This window comes from Lynx rufus, unplaced genomic scaffold (assembly GCF_022079265.1).
Source record: "Lynx rufus isolate CCGP_SWC_20201006 ecotype Redwood Valley unplaced genomic scaffold, mLynRuf1.p SCAF_9, whole genome shotgun sequence".
Lineage (NCBI taxonomy): Eukaryota > Metazoa > Chordata > Mammalia > Carnivora > Felidae > Lynx > Lynx rufus.
This window is the reverse complement of record NW_025814897.1, coordinates 16,559,369-16,577,951: the sequence shown is the minus strand read 5'-3', so window position 1 is coordinate 16,577,951 and position 18,583 is coordinate 16,559,369. Positions and strand designations below refer to the sequence as shown.

Below are 18,583 nucleotides of genomic sequence, written 5' to 3'. Positions count from 1 at the left end.
TGATCTCACGGCCAGTGGCCTGGGGTAGAAGGGTCAGTTCTTCAAGGTCAAAGACTGCCTCCTGCACTGAGGATAGCTGAAGCCCTGGGTTCTGAGGGTGGAGCCCTGTTTCTGTGCAGATCTCCTGCGGGGAGAGGGGAGAGCAGGAGAGGGAATGAGAAAGGTCATTGCAGCCCTGTGGGAAATTCAGTATTGCCTTCAAGCACTGTCTGAATGTCTGGGGTATCCCGATGTGGCTTTAAACCTCATTCCTCTCTCACTCACTCGGGCATCTCCGTACTCCCCTGGGACCCAAGGCTGGCACCTGGCCCTGCCCTGGACACCGCCCCTGCCGCCAGGAAATCCACAGCGCCCAGCTGGGATCCGAAGTCTCTAAGGACTCCTAATCCAACCCGTGCTGTGGCCTCTGCTGAGCCATGGTGGAGACAAACAGCACGGGGAGGTACCCCATCTGGCCTCCAACTTCCCACCCCCCACTGCCACCCCTCCCACGCTCAAAACGATTAAATGCGGGTGGGGGAGGAGGCTTGAGCCTGACCATCCTTTTCCAAAAGTCTTTCCTCTCGCCCTTCTCACTGCTCCTTCTTGGCCTCCTAGGAGGGTTTGCCTTTCCTTCAACAGCCCTACAAGTGATGCGCTTCCTTCTGCTTCTCTCCACTGTCCCCAGTTGATTACATCCCCTCTGTGCGCGGGTCGTGCTGCTTTGGGCCTTTGGCAGGGCTGGCCGCTACGAGCTAGCATCTCCCGGGACTATCCTCGTAATCCAGAAAAATGGGATTTGCTCCAGGCTCCTGAACGGGGCCGAGTGTTTTCTTCCTTTGAGGAAAGAAGTGTGTGGGCTCCCCCGGTGGCGCGCCAGGCACCTGCCCTATTGCCTCTGGAGCATCAGCTCCAACGGCATCCCATTTCCAGCCCGAGAGCTGACCTCCACCTCCACCCCGTCCCCACCCTCAGAGACCACACACACACCACCAGGCTGCTGCAGGTAACTTTAATAAGGGATGGGCTGACTCCTGCTTCTTGGATTTAAAGGTCAAAGAGGAAGGGCATCACATCTGTAAGAAAAGAAGAGAGTCAACAGAATCTACCTGCCCTTTGCGGCTGCCGTTCCCTCAGCCTGGCCCACCTCGCGGCAGATGACCTATTTTTCCCTTCAAGGCCCAAATGCCACCCGGTCTCCGGAAAAAGAAAAGAAACCTCCTCTGCACGTCGCCGCTCATACCGTGCGTCTCTCGCTGCGCCGCCACCCTTTCCCTAGGCTGCCGGGCCGTGAGGCCAACTGCACCTCAGCTGTTCCTCCGTCAACTCCCTGGACCTCAAGTACATGCCTGGGTGGCTCGGGTCCCGCCCGGGGCAGGCCCAGGGTCTCGGACCACCGCTATCCCCTCCCCTGCCTACAGAAGGTGTCCCCCGCCCCCACGGTGGGGCCCGGTCTCCTTCCCCTCGCGTCAGGATGGTGGGGGGGGTGCCCCTCGGCCCCACGCGTGCCAGGGCCTCACACCTGGCTGGCTCATGCACCGCTGGATGCTCTCCAGCCGACTGGAGGCCAAGGCGCGGGCCTCCTCTGCAAAGCGGCGGCGGCCCTCCTCAGTTAACTTCCAGAGGCAGGAGCGGGGCCGCGTGCCGGCGCCCCCCTGCACGCTGGCCGGCACTTTCTCAAAGCTGTCTCGGAAACAGAGATTGTGACGGACGGTATTCTTCCAGCCTTCCGGGGCCGTCCGGAAAAAGGGGAAATGCTGTCTGCGGACAGGGGGGGAACGGTGAGGAAAGATATGCTGTCGTCGGGAGACGCCCCATCTCGAGACGGTTGTCCCCCAGGCGCCAGGAGCCTCGGCCCCTCTGTCAAGGTGGACGGTGGCGGGCTGGCCTGGAACAGCTCTCTGCTGACGGAGCACGCGGCAAAGCCTGACCTGGTGTGTTGCTTGTGCCAACCCTCATTTTTTTTTTTTTTTTTTAATTCTAGAGAGAGCGAGAGAGCGAGCAGGGGACAGGGGCAGAGGGAGAGAGAGAATCCCGAGCAGGTTCCATGCTGAGCATGGAGCCCAACGTGAGGCTTGACCCCAAGCCCCTGGGATCACGACCTGAGCCGAAATCAAGAGCCAGGCACTCAACTGACTGAGCCACCCGAGGCACCCCGCAAACCCTCGTCTTTTAAACCCAGTTCACTGCTCCCGTTCCGAGACTCATTTTGTCCTGCTTCCCTCTGAGGGCTCATGACTGTGACTTGTGACATGAACGGACCAGAATCAGGCCAACCCATGCCTGTGAGAGGAATCCTGGTCAAGGAAGGATGCCGCTTGTGGATTAATATTCTGAGACTCTCCTGCTAGAGGGAAAGGGTCTGAGAAACCCCTCACGCTCACGTGTAGGCGACTGTCGAAGCTAAATGCACATCCCTTCTCAGCCGGGTGCCCCCCTGCTCCCCTGGGCGTGCGGGGACCTGTGCCAGGCAGTCTAGCCAAAGGGAAAGCATGTGAGAAACTGCTGGCGAAACCAGATTTTCTACTGGATAATCTTGACAGGGAGGATGGGAGAATTTCTGACCCAGGCGAATTTACGTTTTAAGGGACTAAGACGTAAAACGGTTAGGGTTTTCTAGACGTGAAAGGGGGTGGAGGTGGATGTCTTCCCTAACACAGGGTACGTGGACACCCACCTGGGGACAGCGCAGTACCAGTGTCTGGGGAAGGAGGCCTGGGAACACACTTATCCTTTCAGACCCAGATGGGGGAACTGAGGCAGCAGCCCAGGGCCAGGGGCGGCTTGGAAGGTGTCAGTCCGAGGGCCCTGACCCCCTCCCGTCCCGTCCTTACAGGGCCCCCCCCTGCCCCGGGGCACGTACCGAGTGAAACTGTAGATCTGTTGCACGTTGAGGCCACAGGGGGCACTGTTTCTTAATGCCAGTGCAATGAGGTGGAAGTAATTGAGAGGGGGCCGGGACCAGAGCCTCCCCTCTTGGCTGCTGGCTTGCCGAAACCTCCGACTTTGGAGGGGGGCCCTTTTGTGAGGGGACGGGAGAGCCACAGAGGAGCTGTCATCCTGGTCCTCAGCCTCCTCCTCTTCTGTGAGCTAGAGGAGCACAGAGTAGGAACTGGTCCTAACTCCACCGCCTCTACTCCAGGGGTGCAGTGGCAGGGAGGGGGAGTGGTAGGGGGCCCTCATCGGGGCTTCTCCCCAACCCAAGGGCACAGCCTATTTCTGAACCCGTTAACCCTCGGTGGTCCCTAAGGACCCCTCTCTGATCGCATCATCCCTGCACCCTCCCTGCCTACAGCCCAAGTCCAGCCCGAGTCCAGCCCAGGACCCCAGAAACTCCTACCTCCCAGTTGCTGGGGGAAGAGGCAAACCGCTTCTGAGGGGGAGACTGCTCGCTGGAGGGCGAGGATGGTGGCAGTGACTCCACCGCCGTGGCCTCTGAGCAGCTGGCAAAGTCTTCCTCTTTGGGGGCTGGCTGAGGGGAGGGGAGTGTGCCTGGGAGATCCTCTCCCTTATGAGGTTCTGGGACCTCCAGCTTTCCGGGGGGATACACGATGTTGGGGTTTACCCACATCCACAGGTTGGGCTCAAGAGCTGGGCCTGTGCAGAGAAAAAGGAGATTGTGCGCCATAGCTCACTGGCTTTGGGGTCCGGCCCAGGCCGCATGACCATGCCAGAGAACCCACTACCCCCCACTCACCATCTTTATCAGAGTTGGGCGTTTTTCCCACAGGTACTTTTGGTGGTTCAACTATTCGAAGTCTATACCTGGCAACTGGCAAAAAGAAAGACAGAAGAGGGTCAAAATGTCCTAGTATTTCCACTGTGGCCCCAGGGTCCTGGACCACGTGGCTGTGGGCCCTCCCTGGGGCGTTATGACACCATATTCGACTTCTCTGACCTCGTTCCACATACACTGTCGCTGAGCCAATTCATGAATGCCTGTGGCCTCAGCCACTATCTATCAACGTAGGGCTTCCAAATCCGTACCTCCGGCCCAGACTCCTCTGCTTGCCCGTAAGTACCACTGGGCCTTGGAGATCTTTCCTAGCATAACCCGCAGGTACTTCAGACTCCACATTCCTGCAACTAAACTCCACCTTCCTGCTCCCCCTCCTGTATTCGTCTCCGCAAGTGGCACCACCATCTAACCGAAGTGGCTTGGGTCAGGAACGCGGAAGTGTTCTTGCCTTCTCTTTCCCATCCAGCCACACCCAGTCAATCCCCAAGTCCAGCCATAACCCAAATGGTCTGTTTACCTGCTTTTCTCCAACTTAGTCCCCCTGTAGCTGGAGCATCTTCCTAAAATATTAATGCAATCCTGTCACCTTTCTGCTTAAACACTTTTGATGGCTTTCTATGACCCTTGGGCCAAACTGAAGTTTCTTGGGACAGTCTGCAAGGCCCTGGCTCCTCATCAGTGTTGGGTCATTCCTCCCAGGCTCTCCAGGTCTCCAACAGACCACACTCTAGATCCCGGGCCTCCCCACAAACTATTGTGTCTTTGCCAGATACACTCTTCTCTCTTCCCGCTGCCCTAGTTAATTGCTAGTCACTCATCATGTCTCTGTTGAAACATCTTTCTAAAGCAGGCCTTCTCTGCCTGTCCAAACACTTCCCTAACACACATTTTATCTTAATTACTTTGCTTAGAGCCAATCACCAGGACTGTCTTTTTCACTGCCTGGCACATGGGAGGAGCTCAGCTTAACCTGGAAGAGTTCAGCTTAACTGGATGAATGAATACGTGGTGGGCTAAGAGTAAATCATACGTTTTCACTCATATGTAGATCTTGAGAAACTTAATGGAAGACCATGGGGGAGGGGAGGGGAAAAAATAGTTATAAACAGAGGGAGGGAGGCAAACCACAAGCGACTCTTAAATACAGAGAACAATCTGAGGGTTGATGGGGGGCTGGGGGAGACGGGAAAATGGGTGATGGGCATTGAGGGCGCTTGTTGGGATGAGCACTGTGTGTTGTATGTAAGTGAAAAACCAGGGGAATCTACCCCAAAAACCAAGAGCACACTTTACACACTGTATGTTCACCAATTTGAGACTAAATTATATTTAAAAAATTATAAAATCATTTGTGAAAATTAAAAAAATATCTGTATGATAATGTTCAGAGCAGCTTTAATCGTATTAGCCAAAAACCAGAAGTGACCCAGATGTCCTCCAGTGGGTGAACTGTAAACAAACTGTGGTCCCTCTGTACCATGAAATACTAAAAAATAAAAAGGAACAGTAAAAGAAAAAAGAAAAAGAGTAAATCGAGTGTATACTAGAGCTATCTGCTTGGCCCTATGCTGGCTCCTTGGGGGTTAGTGGCAACTATTTCCACCTCACCCCCCCCTCCAAAAGGACCCATTGGGTGTCATCATATTGCAGTTGAATCTAGGTTTTTGTCTGGAAAATGATGATATACTTATTAGAGAGCTCAGTAATTAGAAAGAATGCCCATTTCATTAATAATAATGTCCAACATAGTATTGAAAAGAGGAAAAAGTAGAAAGAGATATAAAGTCAGAAAGAAACAGATATAAAGTCAGAAAGAAAAAGGCAAAACTAGCATTATTTATAGAAAAAAATGTTAAGACAGAAACCATACAAAATCGATAGACAAATTATCAGAACTGACAAGAGCCTAGAAAGTTTGCTGGATATAAGAACAAATACTAATCACTGTTCCTCCATAGCAGCATGAAGAAACTGGAAAATATAAAAAAATTTTTTTTAATTTAATTTATTTATTTTTAAATTTACATCCAAATTAGTTAGCATATAGTGCAACAATGATTTCAGGAGCAGATTCCTTAGTGCCCCTTACCCATTTAGCCCATCCCCCCTCCCACAACCCCTCCAGCAACCCTGTGTTTGTTCTCCGTATTTAAGAATCTCTTATGGGGGCGCCTGGGTGGCGCAGTCGGTTAAGCGTCCGACTTCAGCCAGGTCACGATCTCGCGGTCCGTGAGTTCGAGCCCCGCGTCAGGCTCTGGGCTGATGGCTCAGAGCCTGGAGCCTGTTTCAGATTCTGTGTCTCCCTCTCTCTCTGTCCCTCCCCCGTTCATGCTCTGTCTCTCTCTGTCCCAAAAATAAATAAACGTTGAAAAAAAAATTAAAAAAAAAAAAAAGAATCTCTTATGTTTTGTCCCCCTCCCTGTTTTTATATTATTTTTGCTTCCTTTCCCTTAGGTTCATCTGTTTTGTCTCTTAAAGTCCTCATATGAGTAAAGCCATATGATATTTGTCTTTCCCTGACTGACTAATTTCACTTAGCATAATACCCTCCAGTTCCATCTAGGTAGTTGCAAATGGCAAGATTTCATTCTTTTTGATTGCTGAGTAATACTCCATTGTGTGTGTGTGTGTGTGTGTGTGTGTGTGTGTATATATATATACACACACCACATCTTCTTTATCCATTCATCTATCGATGGGCATTTGGCTGTTTCCATACTTTGGCTATTGTTGATAGTGCTGCTATAAACATTGGGGTGCATGTGTCCCTTTGAAACAGCACACCTGTATCCCTTGGATAAATACTTAGTAGTGCCATTGCTGGGTCGTAGAGTAGTTCTATTTTTAGTTTTTTGAGGAACCTCCATACTGTTTTCCAGAGTGGCTGCACCAGCTTGCATTCCCATATAAAAAAAAATTTTTTTTAAAGAAGGTACTGTTTGTACACTGAAAACTATAGAAAGCTTATGAAAGAAATGGAAGAAGACACACACACACACACGCACACACACACACACAAAGAAAAAATATCCCATACTCCTGGATAGGAAGAACAAATATTGTTAAAATGTCAATACTACCTACAGCAATCTATGTATTGAATGCAATACCTATCAAAATAACACCAGCATTCTTCACAGAACTAGAGCAAACAATCCTAAAATTTGTATGGGACCAGAAAAGACCCCAAATAGTCAAAGCAATCTTGAAAAAGAAAACCAAAGCAGGAAGCATCACAATCCCGGACTTCAAGCTGTATTACAAAGCTGTAATCATCAAGACAGTATGGTACTAGCACAAAAACAGACACTCAGGTCAATGGAATAGAGAACCCAGAAATGGACCCACAAACGTATGGCCAACTAATCTTTGACAAAGCAGGAAAGAATATCCAATGGAATAAAGACAGTCTCTTCAGCAAGTGGTGCTGGGAAAACTGGACAGCGACATGCAGAAGAATGAACCTGGACCACTTTCTTACACCATACACAAAAATAAACTGAAAATGGATGAAAGACCTAAATGTAAGACAGGAAGCCATCAAAATCCTCGACGAGAAAGCAGGCAAAAACCTCTTTGGCCTTGGCCACAGCAGCTTCTTGCTCAACCCATCTCCAGAAGCAAGGGAAACAAAAACAAAAATGAATATTGGGACCTCATCAAAATAAAAAGCTTCTGCACAGCTAAGGAAACCATCAGCAAAACTAAAAGGTAACTGGTAGAATGGGAGAAGGTATTTGCAAACGACATATCAGATAAAGGGTTAGTATCCTAAATCTGTAAAGAACTTATCAAACTCAACACCTAAAAAACAAATCATCCAGTGAAGAAATGGGCAAAAGACATGAATAGACACTTCTCCAAAGAAGACATCCAGATGGCCAATCGACACGTGAAAAAAATGCTCAACATCACTCATCATCAGGGAAATACAAATCAAAACCACAATGAGATACCACCTCACACCTGTCAGAATGGCTAATATTAACAACTCAGGCAACAACAGATGTTGGCAAGGACGTGGAGAAAGAGGATCTCTTTTGCACTGCTGGTGGGAATGCAAACTGGTGCAGCCACTCTGGAAAGCAATATGGAGGTTCCTCAAAAAATTAAGAATAGAACTACCCTACAACCCAGCAATTGCACCACTAGGTATTTATCCAAGGGATACAGGTGTGCTGTTTCGAAGGGACACATGCATCCCAATGTTTATAGCAACACCATCAACAATAGCCAAAGTATGGCGTATTACTCAGCAATCAAAAAGAATGAAATCTTGCCATTTGCAACTACCTGGATGGAACTGGAGGGTATTATGCTAAGTGAAATTAGTCAGTCAGAGAAAGACAAATATCATATGGCTTTACTCATATGAGGACTTTAAGAGACAAAACAGATGAACATAAGGAAAGGGAAGCAAAAATAATATAAAAACAGGGAGGGGGACAAAACATAAGAGATTCTTAAATATGGAGAACAGAGGGTTACTGGAGGTGTTGTGGGAGGGGAGATGGGCTAAATGGGTAGGGGCACTAAGGAATCTACTCCTGAAATCATCGTTGCACTACATGCTAACTAACTTGGATGTAAATTTAAAAAATAAATTAAGTTTTTTAAAAAAGGTACTGTTTGCAGTAGCAACCAAAAGTATAAAGTATTCAGGAGTCAACCCATCAAAGAACGAACTAGACCTTCATGGGAAAAAGATGCAGTCACTATTTAAGGACATGAAAGCCTTGAATAAATGAAGACATAATACATATTAAAAGATACCAATTACCCTCAAATTAATCTATACATTTTATGTAAATATAATACATAAAAATTAAAATGTTCTGCAGAGTAAAACCACGAACAACAAAAAAATCAATAGACAACAAAAAAAGCCAGAAAAGAAAATTTCAACTCCTAAAGTTCTCAGCTCTCTACCAGACAATCTTTCACTTACTGACTTGCAGAAGCTAACACAAACCTATAAGTGGGCAAGAGATATGAATCAGTATTCATAAGGAAGGGATACCTGAATTAGTAACAAGATGTTCTTGGCCTTACTAGTTACAAGAACACAATAAAGTAATGAGATAACACTTTACATCATACTGACAAATATGAAAACAGATAATCCCAAGTGTTGGCAAAGATGCAGGGAACTAGAAAAGAATCCTTTCTCATACTGCAGATCTGAACAGCAGCTGGTGCTATCACAGTGAAGGGCTGATTCAAGACATCAAGGTCTACTCCTGGGTGTGTCTATTCAAGTCAGTAGGGGAACTTATATGCTAATCTTCTGTGGTATGATCAGTTGGGTGTAGACATTGATTAACTGATTTAACAAACAAATTAAAAATCTTAAGTTTATTTATTTTGAGAGAGAGAGAGAGAGCAAGTGGGGTAGGGGTAGAGAGAGAGATGAGAATGAGAGAATCCCAAGCAAGCTCTGCACTGTCAGCACCGAGCTCATGCAGGGCTCGGACTCACAAACTATGAGATCATGACCTGAGCCAAAATAAAAAATCGGACGCTTAACAGACTGAGCCACCCAGGTGCCCCAATTTAATAAACAAATTAAAAAAACATACTTCACCTACCTTTCCAGCTAATTCTCTCCCCACTCCAACTATCCTTGGATACCATATCACCAATCCGTTGGTCTATGGCTTTGGAGTACTCTTTGGTAGAGTTGGATTTAATCGGGGTGGTGGTTTGGCCAAGCAAGTGCTCCAAAGCCAGAGAGGGTCAAAGGAATTGATGGAGAGCATGTTTGACCACGGGATTACAGGTTGGTTAAAGAAGGAAAAACACCCAGGGCTCAAGAGCAGGAAAAAAAAAGGGTGACATCAACAGGTTGGTGATCTCAGGGAGATGAGAGCATAGTGTCTCTGTTTCCCTCCCTCCCTCCCTGGCACAGATGCTCTTGAGCCTTCTCAGGGATAATGTTCCAACCAACCACTCCTCTATTTCCTGTTATTTGTGTGTGTGTGTATTTACTACTGGATCATTCTTATTAGCATTCAAATATGATGTTAATTCTCTCATCTTATTGAAAAGACCTTTTGCCCTGGTTTTCTGTGCCAGGCCACTGCCCTATGTTTTTGCTTTCTTTTGAGGCAGAACTCCTCAAAAGAACTACCTATTCTTTCGGACCCCACTTCCCCTCCTTCCACCCTTAAGCCCTTGCCAATCAGGCTTTCGTCTCCACCACCCCACCATCATCATGGTCACCAATGATGTCTGCTTTGCTAAACCAAATTGTCCGTGTACCTCCCACCTGACCTCACAGGGGTAGTCCTCTCATCTGACCAGTCCTTCCATGACACACTTTTTTCACTTGTTTCCAGGAAACCACGGTTTCTTGGTTTTGATTCTCAATGGTCATTTCCTTAGTTTGGGCTGGTTATCTTTCTTCTCTCCAGTATCTTTACAATAGAATGTCCCCAGGGCTCATGTTTGGTCCTTCTCTGTCTTCTCTCTTCTCATCCTTTAAACGCCACCCACATACCAAAGACTCTCAAAATAAACCTCTCTCCAGTACTCCAGACTTACACGGCTACCTGCTCACTCAACATTTTTGCTTGGAAATCTAAAAAGTATCCTCAAACTCAGCAGGTCCCGAACAGAAATCCTGATCTTTCTCTCTGTCCGACCAGAAGCTTCCCCCATCTCAGTACTCCATCCTTTCACTGGATCAGCCAAAAACTTTGGAGGAGTCATCTTCTCTCTTTCATACACTCCACATCCGATCCATCAGCCAACCCAGCAGGTTCTGCCTTCTCTGCCACCACCCTAAGGGTCCAGCCTACCACCATCTCTGGTCTGGATTACAGTAGTAGCCTTCTAGTCTGCTGGCTTTTTCTACGTTTACAATGTAGCCTCAACACAGCAGCCGAAGTGATCTTTTCAAAGTATAGACCATGCAGGATTGGGTTACCTAATTTGCAGAGCCCAGTGCAAAGTGAAAATGAGGGGTTCCTTGTTCTAAAATTAAAATGATCTCAAGTTAGAAATTATCCTCCTATATATCCTGTAATAGATAGAAACTATTCCTCCAGCAGAGGAAGCAACTACATGGGTCACACACTTGGGAAGCCTGAATCATGGCACTCCACTGCTCAAAACCTTTCAACCTCAAAGTCAACCCCAAAGTCCTTAGAGTGGAAGATGGGCTTGTCCTGATCTCTGCTCCACATGCTCTGAACTTCCCTCTGTATTTACTTTCATCCAGCTTCACTGGCCTCTTTCCTGCGCCTCCAACACTCCAGACATATTCCTTCCTTAGGACTTTTGCCCTGGCTATTTCTTCTGCCTGGGAAATTTTTCCTCTAAATACCCTTCAACTCTCTGCTCCAAGGTTATGTTCCCAAGGAAGCCCAACCTGATGACCCTATTTAAAACCGTGGCTGTCGCCACCTCCCCACATTCCTGAGCCCTCTTACTGTATCCTTTCTCCCCCATCTCAGTTATCACCTTATACCATAGATATATTTTTATGTGGATTGTCTGCTCCCAGTGGAACGTAGGCTCCATATAGATTGTTCTGTTCATTATGTACCACGAGTGTCAAGAACACTGCCTAGCAAATTACAAGTGCTCAATAAATATTTGTTAATCAACGAAGATACAGGAATTCCTTAGCATTACTTATGGTGGCAGAGAGCTGGAGGCGATCCAGGTCTCCATCAGCGAGGTACATGCAAAAGGTAGTATATGCAAATAACAGAATACCACCCAGCCATCAGAAATAATGAACCAGACCTTCGTGTAGCAACCTGAGTAGCTCTCAAAAACAATGCGAGTAGGCACAAAAAAGCAATGAGCATTAAGTAAATGAAGGTCGTCTATAAACATAAAATAACGTTAAATCGTTTTCAAAGATAAACCTATCTAAAGACATGAAATCACTTAGGGTAGATACAAGGGAGTGTGCGAGGTGATGGAAGGCAGGGTGGGGGTGGAGGTGGGTGCACTGAAGTGGGGGTAAGGGGTTAATCCAAGGACCTTGCCTGACCAGATGGCAATAATATACCACGAACGTAGGAGGGGATCGTCTTTGCCTCTGCCTTTGAGGTCCAAAGAAAAAAATCATTTTTTTAAAAGACCATAACGGTCAGCCATCCGTTCGGCAAATATCGAGCACCTCTAGGTGTCAGCCAATGTACTAACGGGGGTGGGGGTGCGGGTACAGCCTCGAACAAAACCGATAACATTTTAAAAACAGAACGAGTAAAATGTTCGTGGCGCGCCAAATGGCGGTAGGCACCATGGGAAAAGGGCCGAGGTGAGGCCTAGAAGGTTCTGGGACGCAGCGGACGGTGGGGGTGGAGGTGGCAGGCGGTGTGCCGTGGCGGGACCCACTTCCTGGGGGCTCTGGGTCGAGGCCAGCGTCGCCATGGCCCGGGTTGGGGTGGGGGTGGAGCGCCGAGGGGCTCCCGCTCGGCCGCTGTGGGGGGAGGGGGGGGGCGCGGATCCCGAAACCGCACTCGGGCGCCCAGCTAGTCCGCGGGGCCGAAGGTGGGGGGGCTGGGGGCCGAGGGGCCGGGAGCCCCGCGAACACCCCACCCGGGCGCCCACCACGCCCCTCCCCCACGCCTCCCCGCCCCCCACGCACTCACGGTTCTGCTCGGCCAGGGGCAGGTGCGCCGTGGTGAAGGCCAGGAACGACTCGTTGCCCATGTCCCAGTCCAGCAAGCCCGGAACCTGGCCATGGAGGCTGGCCCAGAGGTCGAGGTGCTGGAGTTTCAGGTCCACCTTCAGGGAGAGGAGAGGTCGCCCGGCAGGGGGTGGGAGAGTCCGGGGCTGAAGGCCTCGCACCACTTCCTCACTTCCACGGGCTCGATCTGGTTAGTTGGCGCCAGCTCAGGTGTGGAGAGTCCCCAATTTGACGCCTTTAATCGCCTCTGGCCTCCACCCGGTACTCATGCGACGTCTCTCCTCAACCCCCTACGCTTTCATTTGGGGGCTTGGGGACCCTGGGGGTCCAGAAGGGAGGGATCCCAGGCTCTCTTCCCGCTATGCATTTGCACAAAGCTCTTCCTGTGTTTAGTAAGTTTCTCTACCACTTAAGAAGGATCCCGTGATAGTATTAATAGCTACTTTCTGATAGATTTTATGGCTTATCGAAGATCTCATCCGTAGCACTTATGGCGATAGGATTGGAGGGTGGTTTGTTTTGTTTTGTTTTTTAATTTGGTTTTTAATCATTTCGAATTTACAGAAAAATGCCAAGAATAGTATAAAAAATTCCTGTATGCCTAAATCCTATAATCCACCAATGACACTAATTATCAACATTTTATCACATTAAAATTTTTCTTTCCATATAGAAGACATCGTTGTTGTTGTTGTTGTTGTTGTTGTTTCTGAACTATTTAAGAGTAATTTACAGACAATGCCCCTTTCCTCATAAATACTAAAGCGTGTGTTTCCTAAAAACAGGGATACTGGCCTATATCACCAGAAATGAGAACATAATCAAAACCAGAAAATTGAACAGTGATTCAGTACTTTATTTAACATACAGATTCCATTCAAATTTCACTAATCATCCCAATGATGTCCTTTATATAAATTTTTTCTCTGGTCTAGGATCGAGTTCAGCATCACGCAGGGCATTTCTTCTTCATTGTCTCTTTAGTCCTCTTTTCACGTGAAACAGTTTCTCAGCCTTTTTAGTCATTCATAACATGGACATTTTGGGAAGAGTGTTGGCCATTTGTTTTGTAGAATGTCCCTCAGTTTAGGTTTGTCTGATGTTTCCTCATAATTCGACTTAACACATTTTTGGCAAGAACACCACACGAGTGCTGTCGAGTGCTGTTTCTTTCTCAGTACCTCACATCAAGAGCCACACCGTGTCAGTTTATCTCATTATTATTGACGTTAACTTCAATCACTTGGTTTAGTGGTCTCCACCAGGTTTCCCTACGGTAGTTATTTTCTATTTTGTAATTTAAGTAATCTGTGGGGAGGTACTTTGATCTAAAATCCTGTTCCTCAAAAAAAAAAAAAAATTAAATACTAAAAATAAATAAAATTAACTAAAGTCCTGTTCCTCATCAAGTTTGGGCCTTTTAATTCCTATCTATTTATGATCCTTGCCCGAATCAATCATTACTATGATGGTATAAAATGATTTTTTTTAATGTTGCTTTATTTATTTTGAGGGGGGAGGGGCAGAGAGGGAGAGAATCCCAAGCAGGCCTCACACTGGCAGCACAGAGCCCAACTCAGGACTCGAACGCATGAACTGTGAGATCATGACCTGAGCCTAAATCAAGAGTCAGACACTTAACTGACTGAGCCACCCAGGTGCCTCTAAAATGATTTTTCTAAATCTATCACTCCTTTCCCATTTATTTAGTTGACATTCTATTGTAAGGAAGAGCTTTTCCATATCTCATATATTTTTTAAAATATTTTATTTTATTTTTATTGATTTTTTTTAACTCTAAGAGGTAAAGATTTTATTTTTTTTAATTAATTTTTTTTTTAAAGAGAGAGAGAGCATGAGCGGGGAGAGAAACAGAGGGGGGGAGAGAGAGAGACTATTAAGCAGGACTTCCATGCTCATCAACAAGCCCAATGAGGGGTGTGATCCCACAACCCCTGGGGTCATGACCTGGGCTGAAATCAAGAGTCAGATACTCAACTGACTGAGCCACCCGGGTGGCCCTAAAGATTTTATTTTTTAAGTAATCTCTACACCCAACATGGGGCTGGAACTTACAACCCCAAGATCGAGTCACATGCTCTACCAACTGAGCCAGCCAGGTGCCCCCTTATTTCATATTTGTTTGTTTATTGTCAGTATGGACCCAAAGGATTCTTAGAGTGGATTATTTGTAATTATTGATTATAGCAATTTATTATAGTTATAAAATTCTGTAATTCTATATAGTGAAGTATAACTCATTAATAGCATGTATTTTAATCCTCAAATTGTGCCAGATTTTGCCAGTGGGAGCCTCCTTGGGTTCCTCCTTTTCCCTACTGTGCTGCCTGTGGCTTGTCTAATAGACCAGAAACTTTGAGAGCACCTGGCATGTAGGAGACCCTCAATAAATGTTGTGGTTTTTTTTTGTTGTTGTTTTGTTTTGTTTTTTCAACGTTTATTTATTTTTGGGACAGAGAGAGACAGAGCATGAACGGGGGAGGGGCAGAGAGAGAGGGAGACATAGAATCGGAAGCAGGCTCCAGGCTCTGAGCTGTCAGCACAGAGCCCGACGCGGGGCTCGGACTCACGGACCGCAAGATCATGAACTGAGCTGAAATCAAGAGTTGGACACTTAACTGACTGAGCCACCCAGGTGCCCCTGGAGATTACTTAAAAAAATAAAAATAAAGGTCAGGTCACGATCTTGGAGTTTGCGAGTTCGAGCCTCACATTGGGCTCTCTGCTGTCAGTACAGAGCCCGCTTCAGATCCTCTGTCTCCCTGTCTTTGCCCCTCCCCTGCTCTCTCTCTCTCTCAAATAAAATAAACATTAAAAATAAATAAATAATTTTAAAATAATAAAAATAAATAAATAATACACATTCGATGCAGAAAACTTGGAAGTATAGAAAACACAAAGGGGAAAACAATAGAGCAAAAATCATTCTTTGTATCAATCAGATAATAGATCACATTTTGATGTATATACTTCCAAAAATTTTCCATATGGGTATTTCATTTTTGTGTTGTTAAAAAAAAAAACTTACTGTAATGCATCTACACTTTTTTTTTTTAATTTTTTTTTTCAACGTTTATGTATTTTTGGGACAGAGAGAGACAGAGCATGAACGGGGGAGGGGCAGAGAGAGAAGGAGACACAGAATCGGAAACAGGCTCCAGGCTCTGAGCCATCAGCCCAGAGCCCGACGCGGGGCTCGAACTCACGGACCGCGAGATCGTGACCTGGCTGAAGTCGAATGCTCAACCGACTGCGCCACCCAGGCGCCCCAGTGCATCTACACTTTTATAACCCTTTTCAAATTATTCTACCATTTAAGAATGTTTATATCATACAAATCATATATCTGATAAGGAATTAATATCCAGAATATATAAAGAACCACAGCTCACACACACACACACACACACACACACAAAATGGTCAAAGAAGTTGCATAGACATTTCTCTAAAGAAGATAGACAAATTTCCAATAGCCACGTGAGAAGATTCTCGACGTCACTAATCGTTACGGAAATGCAAATTAAAAACAGAATGAAATACTACTTCACATCCATTGGGAAGGCTTTTTTAAAAACAAATAAAACGAGAAAATAATACGTGTGGATGAGGATGTGGAGAAATTAGAACACCTGTGCATTGCTGGTGAGAAGGTACAATGGTACAGTCCCCAGGGAAAAAGAGTATAGCGGTTCCCCAAAAAATTAAACAAAGAATCACCATACGATCCAGCCATCCCACTTCTGGGTATCTCTCCAAAAGAATTGAAAGCAAAGACTTGAACAGATATTTGTGCACCTCTGTACCAGCATTGTTCGAAAGAACGAAAAGGTGGAAACAACCCAAATGTCCATCAGCAGGTGAATGGATAAACAAAATGTGGTCTATACATACAATGGAATATTATTTAGCCTTAAAAATGAATAAAACTCTGACACAGGCTGCAACATGCGTGAACCTTGAAAACATGATGCGAAGTGAAATAAACCAGACACAAAAGGACAAATCGTGCGTGGTTCCACTTTTATGAGATACCTACAACAGCCAATTTCACAGACAGAAGGTAGAATGGTGGTTGATAAGGGTGGGGGAGGAGGCAATGGGGATATTGTTCAGTGGATACAGAATTTCTCTTTGGGGTAAGGACAAAGTTCTGGAGCCCATAGTGTTGGTAGTTGCACAACATTGTGAATGTATTTAATGCTGCCAAACTGAACACTTAGAAATGGTTAAAATAGGGGTGCCCAGGGGCGCCTGGGTGGCGCAGTCGGTTAAGCGTCCGACTTCAGCCAGGTCACGATCTCGCGGTCCGTGAGTTCGAGCCCCGCGTCAGGCTCTGGGCTGATGGCTCGGAGCCTGGAGCCTGTTTCCGATTCTGTGTCTCCCTCTCTCTCTGCCCCTCCCCCGTTCATGCTCTGTCTCTCTCTGTCCCAAAAATAAATAAACGTTGAAAAAAAAAATTAAAAAAAAAAAATAGGGGTGCCTGGGTGGTTCAGTTGGTTGAACATCTGAATCTTGCTTTTGGCTTAGGTCATGACCTCACAGTTCGTGGGATGGAGCCCTATATTGGACTCTGCGCTGACAGCTCGGAGCCTGCTTAAGATTCTCTTCCTCTCTACCCCTCTCTGACTTGCACTCTCTTTCCCTCAAAATAAACATTAAAAAAAAATGGTTAAGATAGTTAATTTCATGTTATGTATATTTCATCACAATTTCAAAAATGTTTATATCTGTACGTTTCAACCTTTACTGCATATTCCAAACTTTCAAGATCTCCTGAGGATCTTGAAAAAATACTGATGCCCGGCTCCTACCCCAGTCATTCTGATTCTGGTATGGGGTATGGCCTAGGCGTTGAGGTTTTTAAAACCCCCTAGATGATTCCAGTGGGCAGTTTGACTCCCAGTCTGATGGTCTTCCCCCAGCATGGGAAGGTTGGGCTCCCAAACCCCCCCTTGGCTGGTGCAGTGAAGTTAGGGAAACAGCCCAAACCATTCTCTCTGCTGGGCACGTCCTCTCTGCCTGTGTCTCCTGACTTTAAGCCTCAGCTCTGTTAGGCCCACCCAAAGTTCCAGTGTTTGTTTCCTCTCTCATTTCTCACAGCACTTACCACATTGTTGTTGGTTTTGTTTGTTTGTTTGTTTGTTTGTTTGTTTTTGAGAGAGAGAGAGAGAGAGGGAGAGAGCTCATGGCCTGTGCAGGAGCTGGGGAGAGGGAGAAAGAATCTTAAGCAAGCTCCACGGTCAGTGTGGAGCCCAACACAGGGCTCGATCCCATGACCCTGGGATCATGACCTGAGCCGAAATCAAGAGTCAGACACTCAACTGACTGAACCACCCAGGCGCCCCAGCACGTATCTCATTTTTAATTTATTTACTTGTTCACATTTTTGAGAATCTGTCTCTTGCATTAAGTTCCATAAACTCCAGGAGGGAGGAACAATGTCCTTCCACATTTTATTCTTAGCACTTCTAGCAGCACCTGGCACATAATAAATGCTCAATTAATGTTTGTGGGATGAATAAACATTGTTGCTCTTCTCTTCCATTGCCTCCCTCTCTGAGGCTCTCATGTTACTCTATGAAGGGGTCATTAACACCATTGTTCCAGCATCTTCTAGCTCTGTGTTGTTTTTTATTGTTTTCACAGAATTTTTGGCACTTGCCCAGTCCCCGCCTTCTCTTCAGGGGCTTATTCATTCCTTCATCTGTTCACTGATTCAACAAGTATTTACTGAGTACCTACTATGCCCCAGGCATTGTGGAGGAAAGGTACTTTGGGAAGAAAATGACTGCTCTCATGGAACACACAGTCTGGTTGGGGAGACAACTGAATAATCACATACACATATAATTATAAACCACGGTATTGCTATGAAAGACAGGAAAGGGGAACCCAACCCAATGTCGGGGGGTAGAAGTCAGGGGCTTCCCTGGAGAAGGTGGGTTACCTGTGCAAATAAGAATGGAGTGGGGATGGGGGGAGTCATAAAGGCAAGTCAGGCATGTGGAATAGTCGGTGCAAAGGCCCTGAGGCAAGAGGGAACAGAGGATATTGGAGGGAACACGGTGAGAACTGAGGGGCAGTTAGGGGAGAGACCAGGGCTGGTCTTGAAGGTCGCCTTAAAGATTCTGGTATTTCCCCTAAGATCAATGCAAAGATCACTGATCCTTATAAGAGTTGTGTATTGGAAAGGA

General features: G+C 46.5%; 1 protein-coding gene across 1 annotated transcript; it reads right to left on the bottom strand.

Annotated features, from left to right (window-relative positions):
• Positions 1-1,026: 1,026 nt before the first annotated feature.
• Positions 1,027-12,457, bottom strand: FOXR1 (forkhead box R1). The gene is made up of 6 exons (XM_047070350.1): positions 12,328-12,457; positions 3,677-3,751; positions 3,320-3,576; positions 2,843-3,069; positions 1,502-1,740; positions 1,027-1,055 (listed from the first exon to the last, which is right to left on the bottom strand). Exons 1-6 carry the CDS (start codon positions 12,386-12,388, stop codon positions 1,027-1,029), a joined length of 888 nt encoding a protein of 295 aa, XP_046926306.1. The 5' UTR covers positions 12,389-12,457.
• Positions 12,458-18,583: the final 6,126 nt, after the last annotated feature.

Bases quoted from the DNA above. Each gene is read 5' to 3' on its own strand.
- FOXR1 (XM_047070350.1), bottom strand. From the start codon at position 12,388: ATGGGCAACGAGTCGTTCCTGGCCTTCACCACGGCGCACCTGCCCCTG. The intron at 1,741-2,842 runs GTACGTGCCCCG...CCCTGTCCGCAG, and splicing joins CAGATCTACAGTTTCACTCG to ACAGCATTTCCCCTTTTTCC. The intron at 1,056-1,501 runs GTGTGAGGCCCT...CTTTTCTTACAG, and splicing joins GCGGTGCATGAGCCAGCCAG to ATGTGATGCCCTTCCTCTTT.